Genomic DNA, 16,801 nt, shown 5'->3' on the forward strand with positions numbered 1-16,801 from the left:
TCCAGATCCCGAGGCAGATGGCTCACCTCAAATGCCATTCTGTTGAGGATGTGGCCAGTTAAACATCCAGCCAAGTGTCCCACTCTAGGAAGGGCTGAGGGATCACTGAGACCAAGGCATATTTTCTCAGTGAGGGGTTTGGAATCTTAAAAAAGCAGACCCAGGTGCAGCTGGGTCCTGGAGCCAGCCTAAGGTACCACAGTGGGCAGCCAGTATTAGGTAGGGGAGGTAAAGCCACACCTACTCATGTTCATCAAGAAGATTGACAGTCCAACCACAGTTTGACTCTCAGCCCTATTATAACGTGTGTTTGTCTCTGGGAAGAGGATGGATGGTGTGGTGGTTTGAATGAAAATGGTTCCCATAGGCTTATAGTGGTGGCACTATTAGGAGGTATGGCCTTTTTGGAGTAGGTGTGGCCTTGTTGGAAAAAGTATGTCACTGGGGGTGGACTTTGAGGTTTGAAATGCTCAAGCCAAGCCCAGTTGTCTCTCTCTTCCTACTGCCTGTGGATCCAGATGTAGAACTCTCAGCTCCTTCTCTAGCATCATGTCTACCTGCATGCTGCCATGCTTCCCGGCATGATGAAACAGACTAAACCTCTGAAATGTAAGCCAGCCCAAATTAAATGTTTTCCTTTATAAGAACTGCCATGGTCATGGTGTATGTTCACAGGACAGAAACCCTAAGACAGAAGGGCTCACCACTAACCCACCTCTCAGTTCTAAGGCACAGACTCCTCCACTCACTCACTCTCTCACCACACTGCTGGGTGCCAGCACACGGAGTCATTTTAAAAGAAGATCCTTTCACACTACAGACACCATATTTGTGGAGAGTCCAACACAGCACCGACGTGGGCCCCCTTCCTTCTGTGGTACGTGAAGGGCAAAAAGAGGGCTGAGCCTGCAACTCACGTAATGGAGCTTGAACTTGCACTCATCTTCAATTTCATCGGCGCTGTCCTCGTCAGAAACTTCTCCTTCCTCTGCATCATCTCCAAGGTGATAGGGCAACTTCTTGCCCTGAAATAGATCAAAATATCCCATTTGAAAATGAAAAAAAAATCCATAACAGTCCCCAAAGAAGAGGCAAACCAGGTGTCCGTTGACAGAGGCATGGACACACAAAACCTGCTCTTCTCCTACGGACTATTACTCAGCCTTCTAAAAGAACAACACCCTCATACACATTACGAAATGGGGGAACCTGGAAGGCATTATGTCAGACGACGTAACCAAAGACAAACAGTGCATGGTTCCACTTGCATCTGGTATCCAAACAGTAAACCCGGAGAGGGAACGCAAAACGGTGATGGAAATGGGAGATAGGAAGCAAACGGCTGTTCTGAATGAATATGGAGCTTTAGCTTTTCAAGATGAAAAGACTCTGACTGTATAACATTCTGTCTATTTTTAACAATACCGAATTATACAGTTAAGTAATTAAGGGGTAAGGTACATTTTCTGCTCTATGAACCATAATTTTTTTTTTTTATAGAGAAAACTGAATACAAAATGAAGTGTCTATGCAATGACCCATCATTACTTCAGACTGACTGGAAGGCAGATAGTCTGGAAGAAAGACAAAATAAAGATGAGAAGAACTTTTTATCCTAAGGCTGTCGTTACCTTAAATTAAATGAAATCAATTAGTAATACTGTATTTTTAAAAACCAGACCAATGCCTCTTTAAAAAAGGCCTGACTCCTGACAATATGCATCACCCCCTCTGACTGTGCGACTTTCACAATCTGGGTATTGGTGTCCCTCATTTGCTGGAACCTGATACTATGGGTATTGCGGCTGACAGCATGAAGAACTTGGGCCTCTGGGAAGTTACTGAATGAGGATGGGTCCCCTAAGTTGCTTGTCTCTTCCATCATGGCAACATACCTATGAGGAGCAGACCCTCCTTCACCAGACACTAAACATGCCAACCTAGTTCACAACTATAATCCTAATACTTGAGAGGTTGACAAACGAAGACTGAAGTGAATTGGAGACCAGTCTAGCTATATAGTGAGTTCCAGGCTAGCCTTGACTACAGAGCGAGACATAGGTCAGGGTGTGGATGAGAGGGAGAGACAGGGAGAGAGAGGGAGAGAGAGGGGGAGAGAGAGAGAGAGAGAGAGAGAGAGAGAGAGAGACAGAGAGAGAGAGAGAGAGAGAGAGAGAGAGAACAGAGGGGAGGGGAGGGGAGGTAGGGCAAGGGAAGGGAATTATAAAACCTGGAAGGTGGGCTTTTCAGCCTGTAGAATAGAGAAATACACTTCTTTGTTTTTAAGTTACTCAGACTAGGACATCTGTTTTAGCAGCCCAAAGCCACGATGGCCCAGAGCGGCCTGCTGTCCTCAGTGGGCAGAGCTGCCCTTGGCTGCTGCCTGCTGGTGCCTCTTTGCATCCAGGCCTTCCTTCACAGGACCACTATGTAGCTTACACAACAGTCCTCAGGACCAGGCCACTCTCTAATCACCAGTACATTTCAGAAATCAGGGACCTTTGGCAGGGGAAAACTCTCATAAGATGGGAAAAGATTTGAGCTACATAACATACAGTCCCAGGCATCCGTGGGAGATGGTCTCTAGAACGCTTCTCAGACACCACATCCTAAAGATGTTCAAGTCTTGGCTACAACACAGTTTTGTATTTGCACATCACCCTGTATATCCTCCTGTTTACCTCAAATCACTTCTAGGCTATTTATAATATGTAATGTAACATAAACACTATATAACCTAAGGAAATGAAACCCGTGAGGCTCAGTTCACACACAGGAGGAGGGCTGCCTATACTCAATGGATCACAGTGATCTATAAGATCACCGGAGAATAATTTGGACGTAGATACAGTCAATTGTTAGGAACACGTAGCCAGGGCTGGGGAGATGCTCACAAGATAAAACACTTACTTCACAAGCCTGGGGATCTGACTTTGGACCCCCAAAAGCCACAAAAAGCAGGGTGTCATTAGCTTGTGTCTATAATCTTGGGGCTTCTATGGCAAGATGGGAGATGAGACGGGAGAACCTCCGGAAACTCACAGGGCTGCCTCAGACAAGTGGAAAACACACACTGATACCTGTGGTTGGCCTCTGACCCCCACCTGTGTCCCACAGGCACACGCACAAATACACACATGTGTGCACATGCACACACACACATACAAAATGTTTTAAGAGTAAGTACCTCTATGGTTTTTCCCCCTTCTTCTATATTTCCCAACTTATATTCAGAAAAAGTTAAAAAGGAGGAAAAGCCAAGAGAAGGCAAGTCCCGGGGGCCTGATAAGAGAGAGCTCTAAGGTAGCTATCTACATCGGGAGGCTTCTGACTTGAGAGCAGAAAGGAATATTAACGGGATCTGCAGTTGCCCCCAGAATATGTTGTAGAATCGGGGTGAGCAGACTAGGCTCTCAGGCAAGTGGCTGAGGCTGTAGTGATGGGCAGCCTCCAAAGTGTCACCAGTGCCTCCCGGCTCTTGTCTCTGTCCTATTGCAATGCTCTCTTCTTGAATGTGGGCTGGACCTAGTGGCCACCAAAACATGGAGCACATAGCAATTGCCCCCCGCCCCCAACACACACACACACACACACACACACACACACACACACACACACACACAAGTGAGCAGTTCAGTGGAAAGAACCACCAAGCAAAGAACGAGAAGTCTCTAGGCCAACATCCTGCCAGCCACTGCCACCAACTGATCCTAGAGTACATCTTCCTCTCCCCAGTCTGCCCAGGTGACTGCGGTACCACCTGACACCTCCACTGCAGCTTTGAGCAGAAAACCCAGCAGGGACTCTGGGATAATGTCTGCTACTTCAAGTTGCTAAATTTGGGGGCCATTTGCTATGCAGCCATCGATGCCTAGTAGACTTACAAATAGAACCATGGGGGGCAGAACTAATCCAGTGAAAATACCTTTTTCAAAACAAGAAGGGACAGAGATCATTGCCTAGAACCTCACCATCCACACAGTGGCCTCAGCAACTGCTGGCAGATAGGCTGCCACTGGCCTCTTCCAGCATCCCTCAGCAGGCTGGGCTCAGTTTGGACCCTCCTCTTATTTCTTTTTCAATGACAGAGGGAGGTTGATCTGACGGCTCATCTGTAGGCAGGGTGCACCCCCTACTTTTAAGAAAGGTTGAAAAATCAAATATCTAGCATTTTTTAACTCAAAACAGAGATAGAAACGTTTTAAGAACAGAATGAACTTGGCAACTGCTTTGTGCACATGAATGGTATTTCAGGTTGTGAGAAGGATCTCACCTGCTGACCCTGTCCCGAATGCTCCTGTACACCCAAAGCCTTTGACCCTAGACTTTAGCTCAGTTATAATTTCAAAAGGATTTTATAATCATGTAATAAAAATGAAGTCTGCATTCAGATCAAGCTTTTAGGATTTGGAGACTTACATATGTTCTCCAACTTACAGAATGGCCTTTCTGAGACTGATGTGGTCAAAACAAATTTGTGCATTGTTTTAGACAGGCTTTTATATATTACAGGCTGGCCTTGAACTCACTTTGTAGCTGAAGATGACCTTAAATTTTTGGTCCTCCTGCCTCCACTCCTCAGTATAGGAATTAGAGGTGTACATCACCAAGCCCAGTTTAGGTGGTGACAGGAATTGATCCAAGGGTTTCACACACACTGGGCAAGCATTCCACTAAGAACTACACTGTGGTGATATATTGTGTACCCTAATAAAATTTGCCTGAAGATCAGAGAACAGAACAAGCCACTAGATTAAACATAGAGACCAGACTGTGGTGGCACACACCTTTAAACTCAGTACTTGGGAAGCACATACACCTTTAATGGCTGGGCGGAGAAAGGTATATAGGGCGTGAGGACACAGGAACTAAAGGCTTTTTTGTCTGGAGCCTTTCAGGTGAGGACTCAGAGGATTTCAGTCAGAGGATTCGTGGAGTTGGTGAGGTAAGACATGGCAGTGGCTTGTTCCTTTGTGTCTCTTTGTCACCCACCCCTGCTGGATTCCGCAACCAACTCAATTAATTATTATTGTTGTGAGTTAAACCCTGAATAAATTCCTTTGATCTTCAATAGACTCTGTGGAATTATCCCACTATCTGGCTCCCCCTTTCCCACTATCTGCCTCCTGGGTGCTGGGATTAAAGACATGTGCCCCCATGCCCAGCTTTTTCCTTAACTTCTAAGAATAACCAATAGTGAATGGATCTCAGACACATTTGGGATGCCCATAGCTCACACTTCTGCCACCCCTTCCAAAAACTGCCTCAGACCTTCTACCTAACACATTCTGGAACACTACATATCCATCTTAACTCCCACTGTCCAAAAAGCAAGATTTTTTTTTTTTGAGACACAGTCTCACTATACAGCTCTGACTGGCTTAGAACATGCTATGTATACCAGACTGACCTTAGATTTGCACAGATCTCCCTATCTCTGACTCCCATGTGCTAGAATTAAAAGAATGTGCCACTGTGCCCAGCTAAACAACTGTTTCAGTCTACATTTAATTTTCTTATAGTTGGGTAAGGAATATGAAGTGTTTACAATATTATATAGATAATTCTTCAATTTTGAATGCAGAAACTAGTTTTTAGCACAGCAGTTACCTCTGGCCAAGTTGGGCAAGTTGACCTTAATATTAACTGTCATGTTATCAGGACCTTTCATTCAAAATGTACCTACACAGGAGGCTGACAGCACCTCTCTCATGGACTCTGGACCTAGCCTTCTGATTTAATTGCTAGAAAAGCACGTTTTGACTAACTCTAAAGATTTCATTATCTTTCTTAGAGTTCTCCCGTACAATGGGCTCTTACTTTACTGTTCCTCCATGACACATATCCTTCTTAAGTAGCCTCATCTACTCTCTGTTCTTTATCGTTCTACACTCAAAATAAGGCAACCATCTAAGATTTTAGTCCAAAGAAAACGTTCACTGGAAATCAGTGAAATCACAGAGCTGGAAATCTGAGAACTCAAGGAACAGTCTTTCTGGCCTTCATTTGCATTCATGATATTCACTATAGTAAGTTTTCTCCCTTGGAAAATCTCTTGATAAAATGTCACTCCGATCCCCCCCTCTCCTCTCACACACACAGGTCCTGTGGGGCATTATGTCTGTGCCCATGTTCCTGTCTGAAGTGAGTGCTTCTCACACACATAACCAAGACCAACCAACCATGAAGATTTTTTTTTCCTTTTGACAGACAGTTATTGGAGCTTGAAATAGAAGAAAAGAATCTAAACAGAATGCTTTCAGACATGGAGTCAAAGAGCTTTCTCCTCTCTTGCACCTCACTTTGCCATACACAGCTCTCTGTGGGAACTCACTCAGACTAAAATAGCCTGCACAGCATGGACAGCCAGCAAAACAAATCCACAGCATCCAATCAGCCATAACCTGCTTCTGAAAGTGTGACTATACATTAACATAAGATGCGTATACAGATTCCTTTCACACGTATTGATTCTAATCATTTTCCCTTTTGTTGGTTTGTTTATTATTTATTTATTGTCACCAGGGAGGAAAGACCTAGTTGACATTAATGTCTGTGCTGTAACCCCTGAAGTCATTACCTTCACTAGGATTTTGCCTTTCAGACTCTGAGGGCTTGGAAGCTGCCTGCACTCTCCTGTGTCCACGGATGACAGGTCCAGCTTGTCCTGGAATATTCCCTTCAGGTACTGAGCAATCTTCCTCTGCTGCTGAATGCTGCAGTGGTTCTCAATAGACAGTATAACTGGAAACCTGAGGGAAGAGCAACAATTCCAAGGGCGTTCAGCACAGCCAGCTCACAGGGATCATGGGGACCTGGCAACAGAATCTGCGTGGGCTGCTTTCTTAAAATCCCAGTGACTAAATGGGCAATACTGATAATGATTAAAATGGCGCTAAAAACAGAAAGACTAGGGATGCATTGAAAAAAATTCCTCCAGGCAAATACACTTTGCCATGCAGAAAGACTAAACAAATATTGGTTCTTAGTTTAATGTTAGGCAAAAATTGAGGAGTATGTATGTATATATATATATATGTGTGTGTGTGTGTGTGTGTGTGTGTGTGTGTGTGTGTATGTATATGCATACATATGAAATATGAAGCCTAAGGAAAGAAAATTCATGATGTCATTTTTTTCATATTTATTCACAAGTGTAAATGAATCACAGAGACTACCGCATATCATCAAAGGCTGTTACTTGCTCTAAAAATATACAAGTCCCAGTTTGGGAACTAAGGGAAAAAAAATAACATAATGCAGCTTTGTTTTATACATCAAATGTCAGGCCAACCAACATTTTTTTTTTTTAAATAAAACTGAACACCAGTGTTCAATTTAAAAAAACAAAAACAAAAACAAAAACAAAAAAAAACAAACAGCTGGGCCAGTGAGCTGGCTCAGCCTCAGCCAGTAAGGCAGCTGCTGCCAAGGCTGATGGCCTGGATCTGATCCCCAGCATCCACGTGTGGAAGGAGAAAAGGTATTCCCGTTAGCTGTCCTCTAATGCCCACATATGCAGTGTGGCATGTGAACACACACACCCCACATCAATGTCTTAAAAAACCCACTATCCATGCTATAGCAGCACACAGGTTTCAACACAGAAAATGGAAGGTGATTCCCAAAATTTGGGAAGTTGTCAGCCAAAGCAGGAAAAACAAAACAGAATTTAGTTTTCTAGCACGAATCTTCAGAAATAATATGTGAGATCTTTCAGAGTACACAAACCAGTATTTGAATTGCCTAATACATTTGTGTAAAGAAAAAAAAGATGTCTTGGGCAAGCACAAGCTTCACAAAATGGCCCGTGACCTTTTCAAATTAAATTCTGTCCAGTTAGAAAGGCCTGTGCTGGTGCCTCCAACCGACGATGGCTTGCTGTCCTGAATGTGGTCTGTTGGCTGGTTGGGCTCTCTCATAGGTTTTTATCCAAGAGTGTTGTGAAGAGAAACCAACAAACAAAAAACCAATAAGATGTCTTACAATTGTGTAGGTTTTAACAAAACCAATTTTAAATTATCACTTAATATAGAAAGAGCTCATGAGTATCTAGTGCCACCAAGAATAAGGCTGTTGTCAATGGGGGAAGGGATTTTGAGCCTCATCCCACGAAGAGACATTTATCAATGTCTAAAGACAGTTTTTGGTGGGCACAATTCAGGGATGCTGCCAGCATCTGGTGAGTGGAAGCTGGAGATGTTACTCAATGCTCTACAGTACACAAGATGGCTGTTCCACCACATAGGATCTTGCCCCAAATGTCCATAATGGCAAAGTTAAGAAAACTTGGTAAAGGGGAAGAATAAAAAATAGGAGGAAAATAAAAGGTCCAAAATTTGTTAATGTCCTAAACAAGGATATGACATTCTCATTGAAAGTGTTTCCTGTTTTAAATATTTATTTTCTATTATTTTATGTGTATGAGTGTTTTGTCTGAATGTATGTGCACTCCCATTGCCCACAAAGGCCAGAAGAGGGTGTCAGATGCCATTGAACCTAGAATTAAAAAAAAAAACTGGTTGTGACCCAAATACGTGAGTTCTGGGAACCAAACCCAGGTCCTCTGTAGGAGCAGCAAGTGCTCTTAACCACTGAGCCATCTCTCCAGCCCCTGAAGTGCATTTCTTATAAGGGTTCATAAATATGAAGTCAGCATTCTAGGCACCAGAGGATCCTCTAGGGTATGGGGGTGGTACTATTTCATAAAATGGGAAATACTGACATGTAAGACTCATAGAAATCAGGGTTTGGAAGACTGAATTTACTACTAAATTCTTCCACGTAAAAATGCCACAGACTAAATTTGCTATGCAGCAAGAATCTCTCATTAGAAGAGCACATCTCAACCTCATAGTTAATTAATAGGATCAAATATTAGAGATTTTAAAGGCTACTAGCTTCTAAAATATTGATTTTATGCAATCACAATTTTAATTTGCTTCTTTAATTTAAAAACCCTTTTTCATATGCTTAGTATATTGATAGTACCTGCTAAACAGAAAGAAATCAATAATTACTGAAATACAGTTCCATATTTTCAATGAGTTTACCACCTTATACCTATAAAAGGAAGCAAGATACCAACCTTTTTATCAGGGTGGTATATGCTAGGACAGATACATGTTCAGATACTTCAGTATCAAGAAAGAAAGGGTAAGTCAGCTGTGGGTCAAGATATGCTTCCCAGAGGGGCGGTGCTTAAATCATTTTGTTGTATAAAAAGGAAGCATGTGTGGGTGGCATGGTGGGAAGGGTATTTGGGTCAGAGAATAGCACACACTGGTTTGGGAGTTGTAAAAGTTCTGGGCTTGTTGGGGAAAATGAAAGGCAATCATTGCTAGCAGATGCTAGGTCTCTGTGCAGCAATGATGGAGGAGGATAATACTGGAAGAGAAGGAAGTAGCCACATGTGAAGGCATGAACACATCCTGGGTCCTGAAGAAGCTTTAGAAAGAATACTAGGACAAGAATTACATCAGCGTTCATGGTTCAGAAAGAAACCATAGCGTTGGGCAGTGGTGGCACACGCCTTTAATCCGAGCACTTGGGAGGCAGAGACAGGCGGATCTCTGTGAGTTCAAGGTCAGCTTGGTCTAGAGAGAGAGACCCAGGACAGGCACCAAAGCTACACAGAGAAACCATGTCTTGAAAAACCACCACCACCAACAACAAAAAGAAACCATAGCATCAGTACAGAGCATGAACCTAAGGGGAAATGAGAATTAAGAGAAAGTGTGAAGTCAAAGAAATGGTGCATCTTCTCTGTGTTGGATGTCTTAGGTATCCTGAAGTGTCTGACTGTCCATGTTTTATTAAATTATGATGTAGCATCAAATAACTGTTATGGGGCTGGAGAGATGGTTCAGAAGTTAAGAGCCCTGGGTGCTTTTCCAAAGGACTGGGGTTCAATTCCCAGCATCCATATAGAAGCTAAGAATTGTCTCTAATTCCAGTCCCAGGAGATCCAGTGTTCTTTTCTGGCCTCCACAGGCACTGCATTCACATGATGCAGAGACATACATTCAGGCAAAATGCTCATACACATAAAAATAAAGTCTCAAAAAAATTAAAAATGATTATCTACAATAACTTGTTTCCAAGCTTTATGGGTTTAGAAATTCAGAAGTCATTCTTTGTAAGGATATTTTCAAAGAGACAAGATGAGAAAGAATGGGATTAAGGAATAAGTGGGTCACAAGAACCCACAAACTTGCAAGCCATAGTATACTTGTTCCCAATCTTTGCTGGGGAGAAAGAAGAGAACCAGGGCAGCAGGAATGAAGGCGAGGGGTCCAAGAGAGGGCGTGCTCCTATAGCCACATTACCTTGGACTACTAGGGGTGGAGCGTAGGTCCCATGTGTTGCTATACTTACTCATTCTTCACAAAGGCATGCTTGTTGATGGTCTCCACAACATCTCTGAAGAGAATCTTTGAAGTGAGAGTGTAACCATGGTGGACCACTGGCTCTCCATCTGGGCCATCCCAACAGTCAACTGCCAAAAACAGACGTTCACATCAACAATATAAATGTCTGGTTTCTTAATATCTCTGGAAATACCAGAAACATTTAAGATTATTACTAGAACTTATACATACTACAGTTATGAAAAAGATGTAAAGAGAGAGAATTGAACATTCTGGCATACTTAGCAGAACAAAAAGTTAAAGAGGATAAATTATTTGGGTGTTTGTTTGTTTCTGAGTGCTTATAGTATGCAAAGACATCACAAGGAGACTAGCATTACCAAAGTTTCTCTTGGAAATATAGTCTTCTAAAATAATTCCTCTTTATTAGTTAAAATAAACTGAACAGAGAAATCCTTTTCATCTGAAAGTTGCTGTTGATCACAGCAATAGAAAGCAAGTAGGACATGTAAGTCCTGCCTGAGCCTACTTTGAGCCTGCTTTGAGCCCATGCAACTAAAATATTGCCTTTAACCAAGGTCTCTGGCTAACCATTAGTCAATCTACAGATTTCAGACTTGCTTACCCCACAACTGTGTGAGCCCATTCCTTAAACGCAACCGGCTAATCCCAATTTCCCTTTCTTACTCTATTTTATCAGTTCTTTTTCTGCTGATGTTTAATAAATACAGGATCCGATGCCCTCTGTGCACTACACATTGACTGGTTCTCTACAATGGCAGCAAGTGATTGTAACCACTGAGCTGTCTCTCCAACCCTGAAATAAAATTTCTTTCTTTTTGTTATTCATTCATTCATTCATTCATTAGGTAGGGTATCAATATGTAGTACAGACTGGCACTGAACTTACAGAGATCTACCCAGGTCCGAGGATTAAAGGGGTGTACCTTCATTTCCAGCCTGAAGTGAACATAACTAAAATCTTGTGGCACAGTAGCTGTGGTGATGTCTTAGCATAAGACATTCCTCACATGTTAGTGGCATCACTGGTGTAAACAAATATACTGTACTTTCAGGTGCACAGAAGCATAGCAGTATAATTCTATTCGGTATCTAATACTTGGTAATAACAATGAATAACCATGTTGCTGGTTCACATGCTACTGTGCCATGCTTTGTATCATTACTTCAGAGTGTAATCTTTCAATTTATAAAAAAGTTTATTAGAAAATAATATGTTGGTTTCCATAGGCAACAGCTTCATACAGATCTGCAAGGTGTAGGACTCTCAGCTTCTTCTCCAGGACTATGTCTGCCTGCATGCTGCCATGTCCCAGCATGATGATAATAGACTAAACCTCTGAACTGTAAGTAAGTCACCACAATTAAACATTTTCCTTTATAAGAGTTGCTATGGTCATGGTGTGTCTTTACAGCAACAGAAACCCTAACTAAGACAAAACCATAGAATGTTAATAGGCCATTCTGCTGTAGGTTTTGAAGTCCAGAATGCTGACAGAAAGGAGAACAGAGGAAAACAAGAACTCTATTAGGAGGCTATTCATGGTATACTCTGGCAAAGAATCTGACTGGATCTGCCTGTGTCCTGAAACTTAAATGAAATTGGATATAAAAATAATGGATCAATTTATTTGGCAGACAGTAACATTCATGGTATGTCATGTCATAGTTATGATTGTCCTTTACATTTATCCAGAATTACAGTGAGACACAGCGGAAAGTGGAGCACGAAGATATGAAAATATTCAGTTCAGTGAGAAAATCAGCTTTTAAAAAAGTGTTAAAACTGAGCACAGGGCAGGCGGGAACACCCGGGCTATAATTATTATAGAAGTTCGTGCCACTAGGTTGGGGTATAGCTCAAATGGTAGAGCACAAACTTAGCATGCCTGAGGCTTTGAGTTCAAGCCCCAGCGATCGAGGAGGGCATTAAGGAAAATCCAGGACTTTGCACTAGGCAATAAGAAAGGTGATTTGAGGCCAAGCCACAAGGAGGGTACAAGCCAAACCTCCCGAATGGAACAATGTAAACTCATTTGAAAACCTCTCATTTCCTCAACAAAAAGAGCTTCAGGGTGTCATGCTTGAGTTAGGCTGATGAAGGAAGTATTTTCCCAGGTTCAGCCACAAAAGAACACAGAGGCCACTGCAGTGATGGTCCAATTGGGCCAGGCCACGTCTCAAGCAGTAGCAGAACTTAGCATTAGTCACATGGAGCTGGGTTTGCAGGCATGCAAGATACAAGAGTGAGGAGTTATGGGGACTTAGACCAAGGTTGGAAACATCCCTTGAGGTCAGGGAACTTGTGGCATGGTAGGGTTCCCCAAACAGGACTCCTCAATGAGCTGTGAAGATGTGAAGGTGGGCCTAAGCTGCAGTGAAGATCATAGATATTGGAGATGTCAGAGATGTAAGATGTTCATGGAGTCAAGCAAGCTCAAGAGGGAAACCACTGATATAGCAGGCAATGGAGCTTGCAGAAAGGACTTCTCACGCTTGTTTCAATCCAGATGATGCCACCAACAGCTCCACATGCTGGATATAGCTAGGAAGGGCTTGGTTCTCACCCTCGTGGACTTCAGGGTTGCTTTGGTGGGATCTTTCTGGGGTAGGCACCCACTCTTCCTTTAGAAGTGGTTGTATTCTCTGTGCCATTGTATAGTTGTTAGAGGAGGCTCACAGTTATGAGTAACTGAGTCTCAGAAGAAACCAAGCCTTAAATAGTATTGACTATGAAGGCTTTGGAGACCCGTAAAAGACTGAGTGCATTTTCTATTATGAGATGAAGATACAGAGAAGTTGAACTGAGGATGGAAGACCCGCTCAAACATGGATGATGTCATCCCATGAGCTTGGAGTCCAGAGTGAATGGAAGGGGGAAGAGTGAGAAAACCTGATGACCAGCCAGCATTCATCTCTCTCTGCTTCCTGACTGTGGATACATGGTGACCAGCCTCCTCACGCTCTCACTGCCTTGCCTTCCCCATCATGATGATCTAGTCCCTTCAAGCAGTTAGCCAAAACAACCCTCTCTCTTACAGGGAAAATTTCTTCACCTGCCCTCAAATCAAGACTTGAACCTAAAACCATCATGCCTGACCCAACTCTGCTTGATTAATTTCATCTCACACTCTATTTGCCTATAGTAACACTCCTCTACCATGCCTGTGACTCAACCCACAGAATCCTCATATCATACTAACATTTTTATGTACATGCTCCCTGATGATCTGTGAGCTCTTCAAAGTCAAATACCACATCTTACTCACATCTGTGTCTTCACCACTGAAACTGATTAGCAATTTAATAAATGTAGACCATGAAGTCTCTTCAAAATAGATAGTTGTCCTAAACTATTTTGCTGTTTTTTTATTTTTATTTTGGTTTTTTTTTTTGTTTGTTTAGTTTTGTTTTGTTTTTCGAGACAGGGTTTCTCTGTGTAGCTTTGCGCCTTTCCTGGAACACGCTTTGAAGACCAGGCTGGCCTCGAACTCACAGAGATCCGCCTGACTCTGCCTCCCAAGTTCTGGGATTAAAGGTGTGTGCCACCACCGCCCGGCCTATTTTTTTATTTTAAAACATCTTTTCAGGTAGATTGTTATTTATAATATTTTTTTTAACAGTTCAGAGTATGTTTCCCCAATACTGGCACATGATTGAAAATAAAGAGACAAAGAGAAGAATGATTCTATAATGAACAAATATTTCTAATTAGTATAGAAATAGCTTTTGGGGCTCTGTTATTTAACTGGCCTATTAACCAATCACACCTGAGCTCAGACAAACTACACTTACCTTCCACACATCGACAGCCCTCTTGTAGCACCCGTGCATACATATCCACTTTGGACTGAGAAAGGAGCTGGTCACCCGTCAGGTATGTGTTGTGAGATGAAGCAATGTAGTAGTTGCAGAGGGGCTGATCCATGTCTTGGTACACTTCATGGTGCAAAGGGTTAAATACATCACAAGCAGGACTACGCATGAAGTTCGTGAAGCCTTCGGAAGAAAGAGTGAAATGAAGAGCTTTCAAAGAATATCTACTTAGTTGATGCCAAGAGAGACAAAAAACGGTCAAAGAATAGTCAGAAGCAAGTATCAGGACAATGTTTGTGCTGGCAACTGGGGCAATGAGAGGTTTGCTTGATGCCAAAAAGAGTATCCAAAAATATGACTTCGGGGAGTAGCCATTTAAATATATCCTATAGAAAAATGAATTGACATCTTGTCATGACAAATGCATTAATTAACTACTAAACTCAAGCTATATTTATGTTCTGTGACCTCAGGGGTGACCAGAGTTGCATTATAGCCATATTTATACCTCAATCAACCAGTAACTGCTAAGTTGTTATGATGTTCTGAAAAACAGCACATGGTAAGGTATAAGGCTAAAACATTTAAGCATTACCTAAATTCAGAGGGTGACTAACTATGAAACTGGCTTTGGGGAAAATGCTGCCAATGGTTTTCACATGAATAACTTAGAAATGGTGCTTCAAAGTTTGTGTAGAAAATCTACCAGTTTTTCTATAAGCTTTCAAAATATAAAACCTGAGTAGAAGAGGCAGCCATAGTCATGGATTCATGAATTAGGAAATGAGTGACCACAAGTAGTCACCTTTACAAGTTGTTTCAAGTCTTTGATACTCGTTTGGTGAAATTCAGTCTGTAAATATCCTCTGAGTCTTCAGAGTTTCTTCATGGCAACCTTTATTAACTAGGGATCATATTTAATTGCATCTTTGAAGGAAGCCTCAAGAAAAATATTTATATCTTGGTATAGTCTTAAGAGGCCCACATTAGTTTGTCTTCTATTTTAAAATAGTTTTAATGATAGAACATTTCAAATTATTCCCCTTCATTTTAATTCTCTTCCACCCCAGGAAATAAATATTTGGCATTAAAGGTTCCTCATCAAGCCATGTATGGCGTTTTGAGCCTGATTGCTTGAGACCAGAAGTTCAGGGTCAACCTGAGTAATATAGTGAAGACCAATCTCTTACACACACACACACACTAACACACACAGGGTCAACCTGAGTAATACAGTGAAGACCGATCTCTTACACACACACATACACACACATACACACACACACACACACACACACACACACACACACACTATCACACACAGGGTCAACCTGAGTAATATAGTGAAGATCGATCTCTGACACACATACACACACACACACACACACACACACACACACACACACACACACATACCTATCTGTCCACACTAGGAGCAGAGAAATACCAGAAGTCAGCAATCAATTGTGGCTTTGCATATTCTTGGGGGATGTTGAGTTTCCCAGTAGTCTTCAGTTAAAACTATCTGTTCTGCTTGGGAAATCCCACAGCCTATAATTTATTTCTCTAAAAATTTTAAAGGCATATAGCTTATCATATAGTAGCTATATTTATACCATATTATTTATATATAAATCCTACGAGCTGGATTCTGGGTGTATAAGTAAATTATTTCATTTTCTTTGGTCTCACTTTCTTTAGCTATAAAATAAGATGGTAACATTCACAAGACTTCCATTTCTAGCAGTTTCTTAAATGCTACCAATTGGGAAAAACAAATCAATTTTTAACACTTTATTTAAAATGTGTTTATTTTAAAGTTACAACTTTTGTAGATTATTTGTTTGGGGGCCAAATTTCCCTTCCTGCAATCATCAGGACATGACTATTCCTAAAAAAAATTATCCATTTGAGCAAAGTCCAAATATTTCTTGGCATTCATCACACACAATGGTAGCTTGAGGAATACTGTAAAAATGAGAAAAACAAAACCAGAGATTCAGCTGTGTAGGAAAATGTATGATTTCGAGCTGTATCTGAATTACCTGAAATTCCATGACTATTTCCTGATTTTGCTTCCTAAAAAATTGTAATTAAAATTTAATGTAGCAGATGAGAAACACAGATTAAGACCACTAGTTACCTTCAATCCCGAGGACATTTTTCACTTTATTTTCTTCAGAAACTTCAAACTTCTTTATGATGTCAAGACAATAGTCCACGGTCACATTACTCATCTAAAGAAAGCAGAATAGAAAGAAAGCACCTGCAACCTCATGAGCTGTGCTCCCCTACACCGCAGCAAGAAGGACTGACTAGTATCCCACACTTGACATCTCTGGGGGCTGCAGCATGCACTGTTTGAAGTTCCCAGACTCATTTTTTTCTTTCATCTTTGGAGGATGATTATGATCTTAACATGCCTTGACATCCTTCAGCTTTGGTCAGCGAGCAGGGCCCTTCAACTCTCAAACAAATGCTCTCCATGAAGGAATAAAAGAAAATGAATGCAAAACGATTGCCCCAAACCCACTCATATACAGTAGCTATCTGCAAAATAAAGTATTCTTACATAAAAACCGAACTGTGATAGT

The 16,801-nt window shown here is 41.7% G+C and overlaps 1 protein-coding gene across 1 annotated transcript in view; it reads right to left on the reverse strand.

Annotated features, from left to right (window-relative positions):
* Positions 1 to 16,801, reverse strand: part of Plch1 (phospholipase C eta 1) — a 221,679-nt gene that overhangs the window by 39,486 nt on the left and 165,392 nt on the right. Inside the window, exons 7-11 of the mRNA XM_059265418.1 lie at positions 16,351 to 16,444; positions 14,187 to 14,390; positions 10,378 to 10,498; positions 6,581 to 6,752; positions 918 to 1,025 (exon numbers count right to left, since the gene is read on the reverse strand). Of these exons, the coding sequence (XP_059121401.1) occupies positions 918 to 1,025; positions 6,581 to 6,752; positions 10,378 to 10,498; positions 14,187 to 14,390; positions 16,351 to 16,444 (699 nt within the window). The remainder of the gene's footprint in view (positions 1 to 917; positions 1,026 to 6,580; positions 6,753 to 10,377; positions 10,499 to 14,186; positions 14,391 to 16,350; positions 16,445 to 16,801) is intronic.

This window comes from Peromyscus eremicus, chromosome 6 (genome assembly GCF_949786415.1).
Source record: "Peromyscus eremicus chromosome 6, PerEre_H2_v1, whole genome shotgun sequence".
In the NCBI taxonomy this organism is placed as follows: domain Eukaryota; kingdom Metazoa; phylum Chordata; class Mammalia; order Rodentia; family Cricetidae; genus Peromyscus; species Peromyscus eremicus.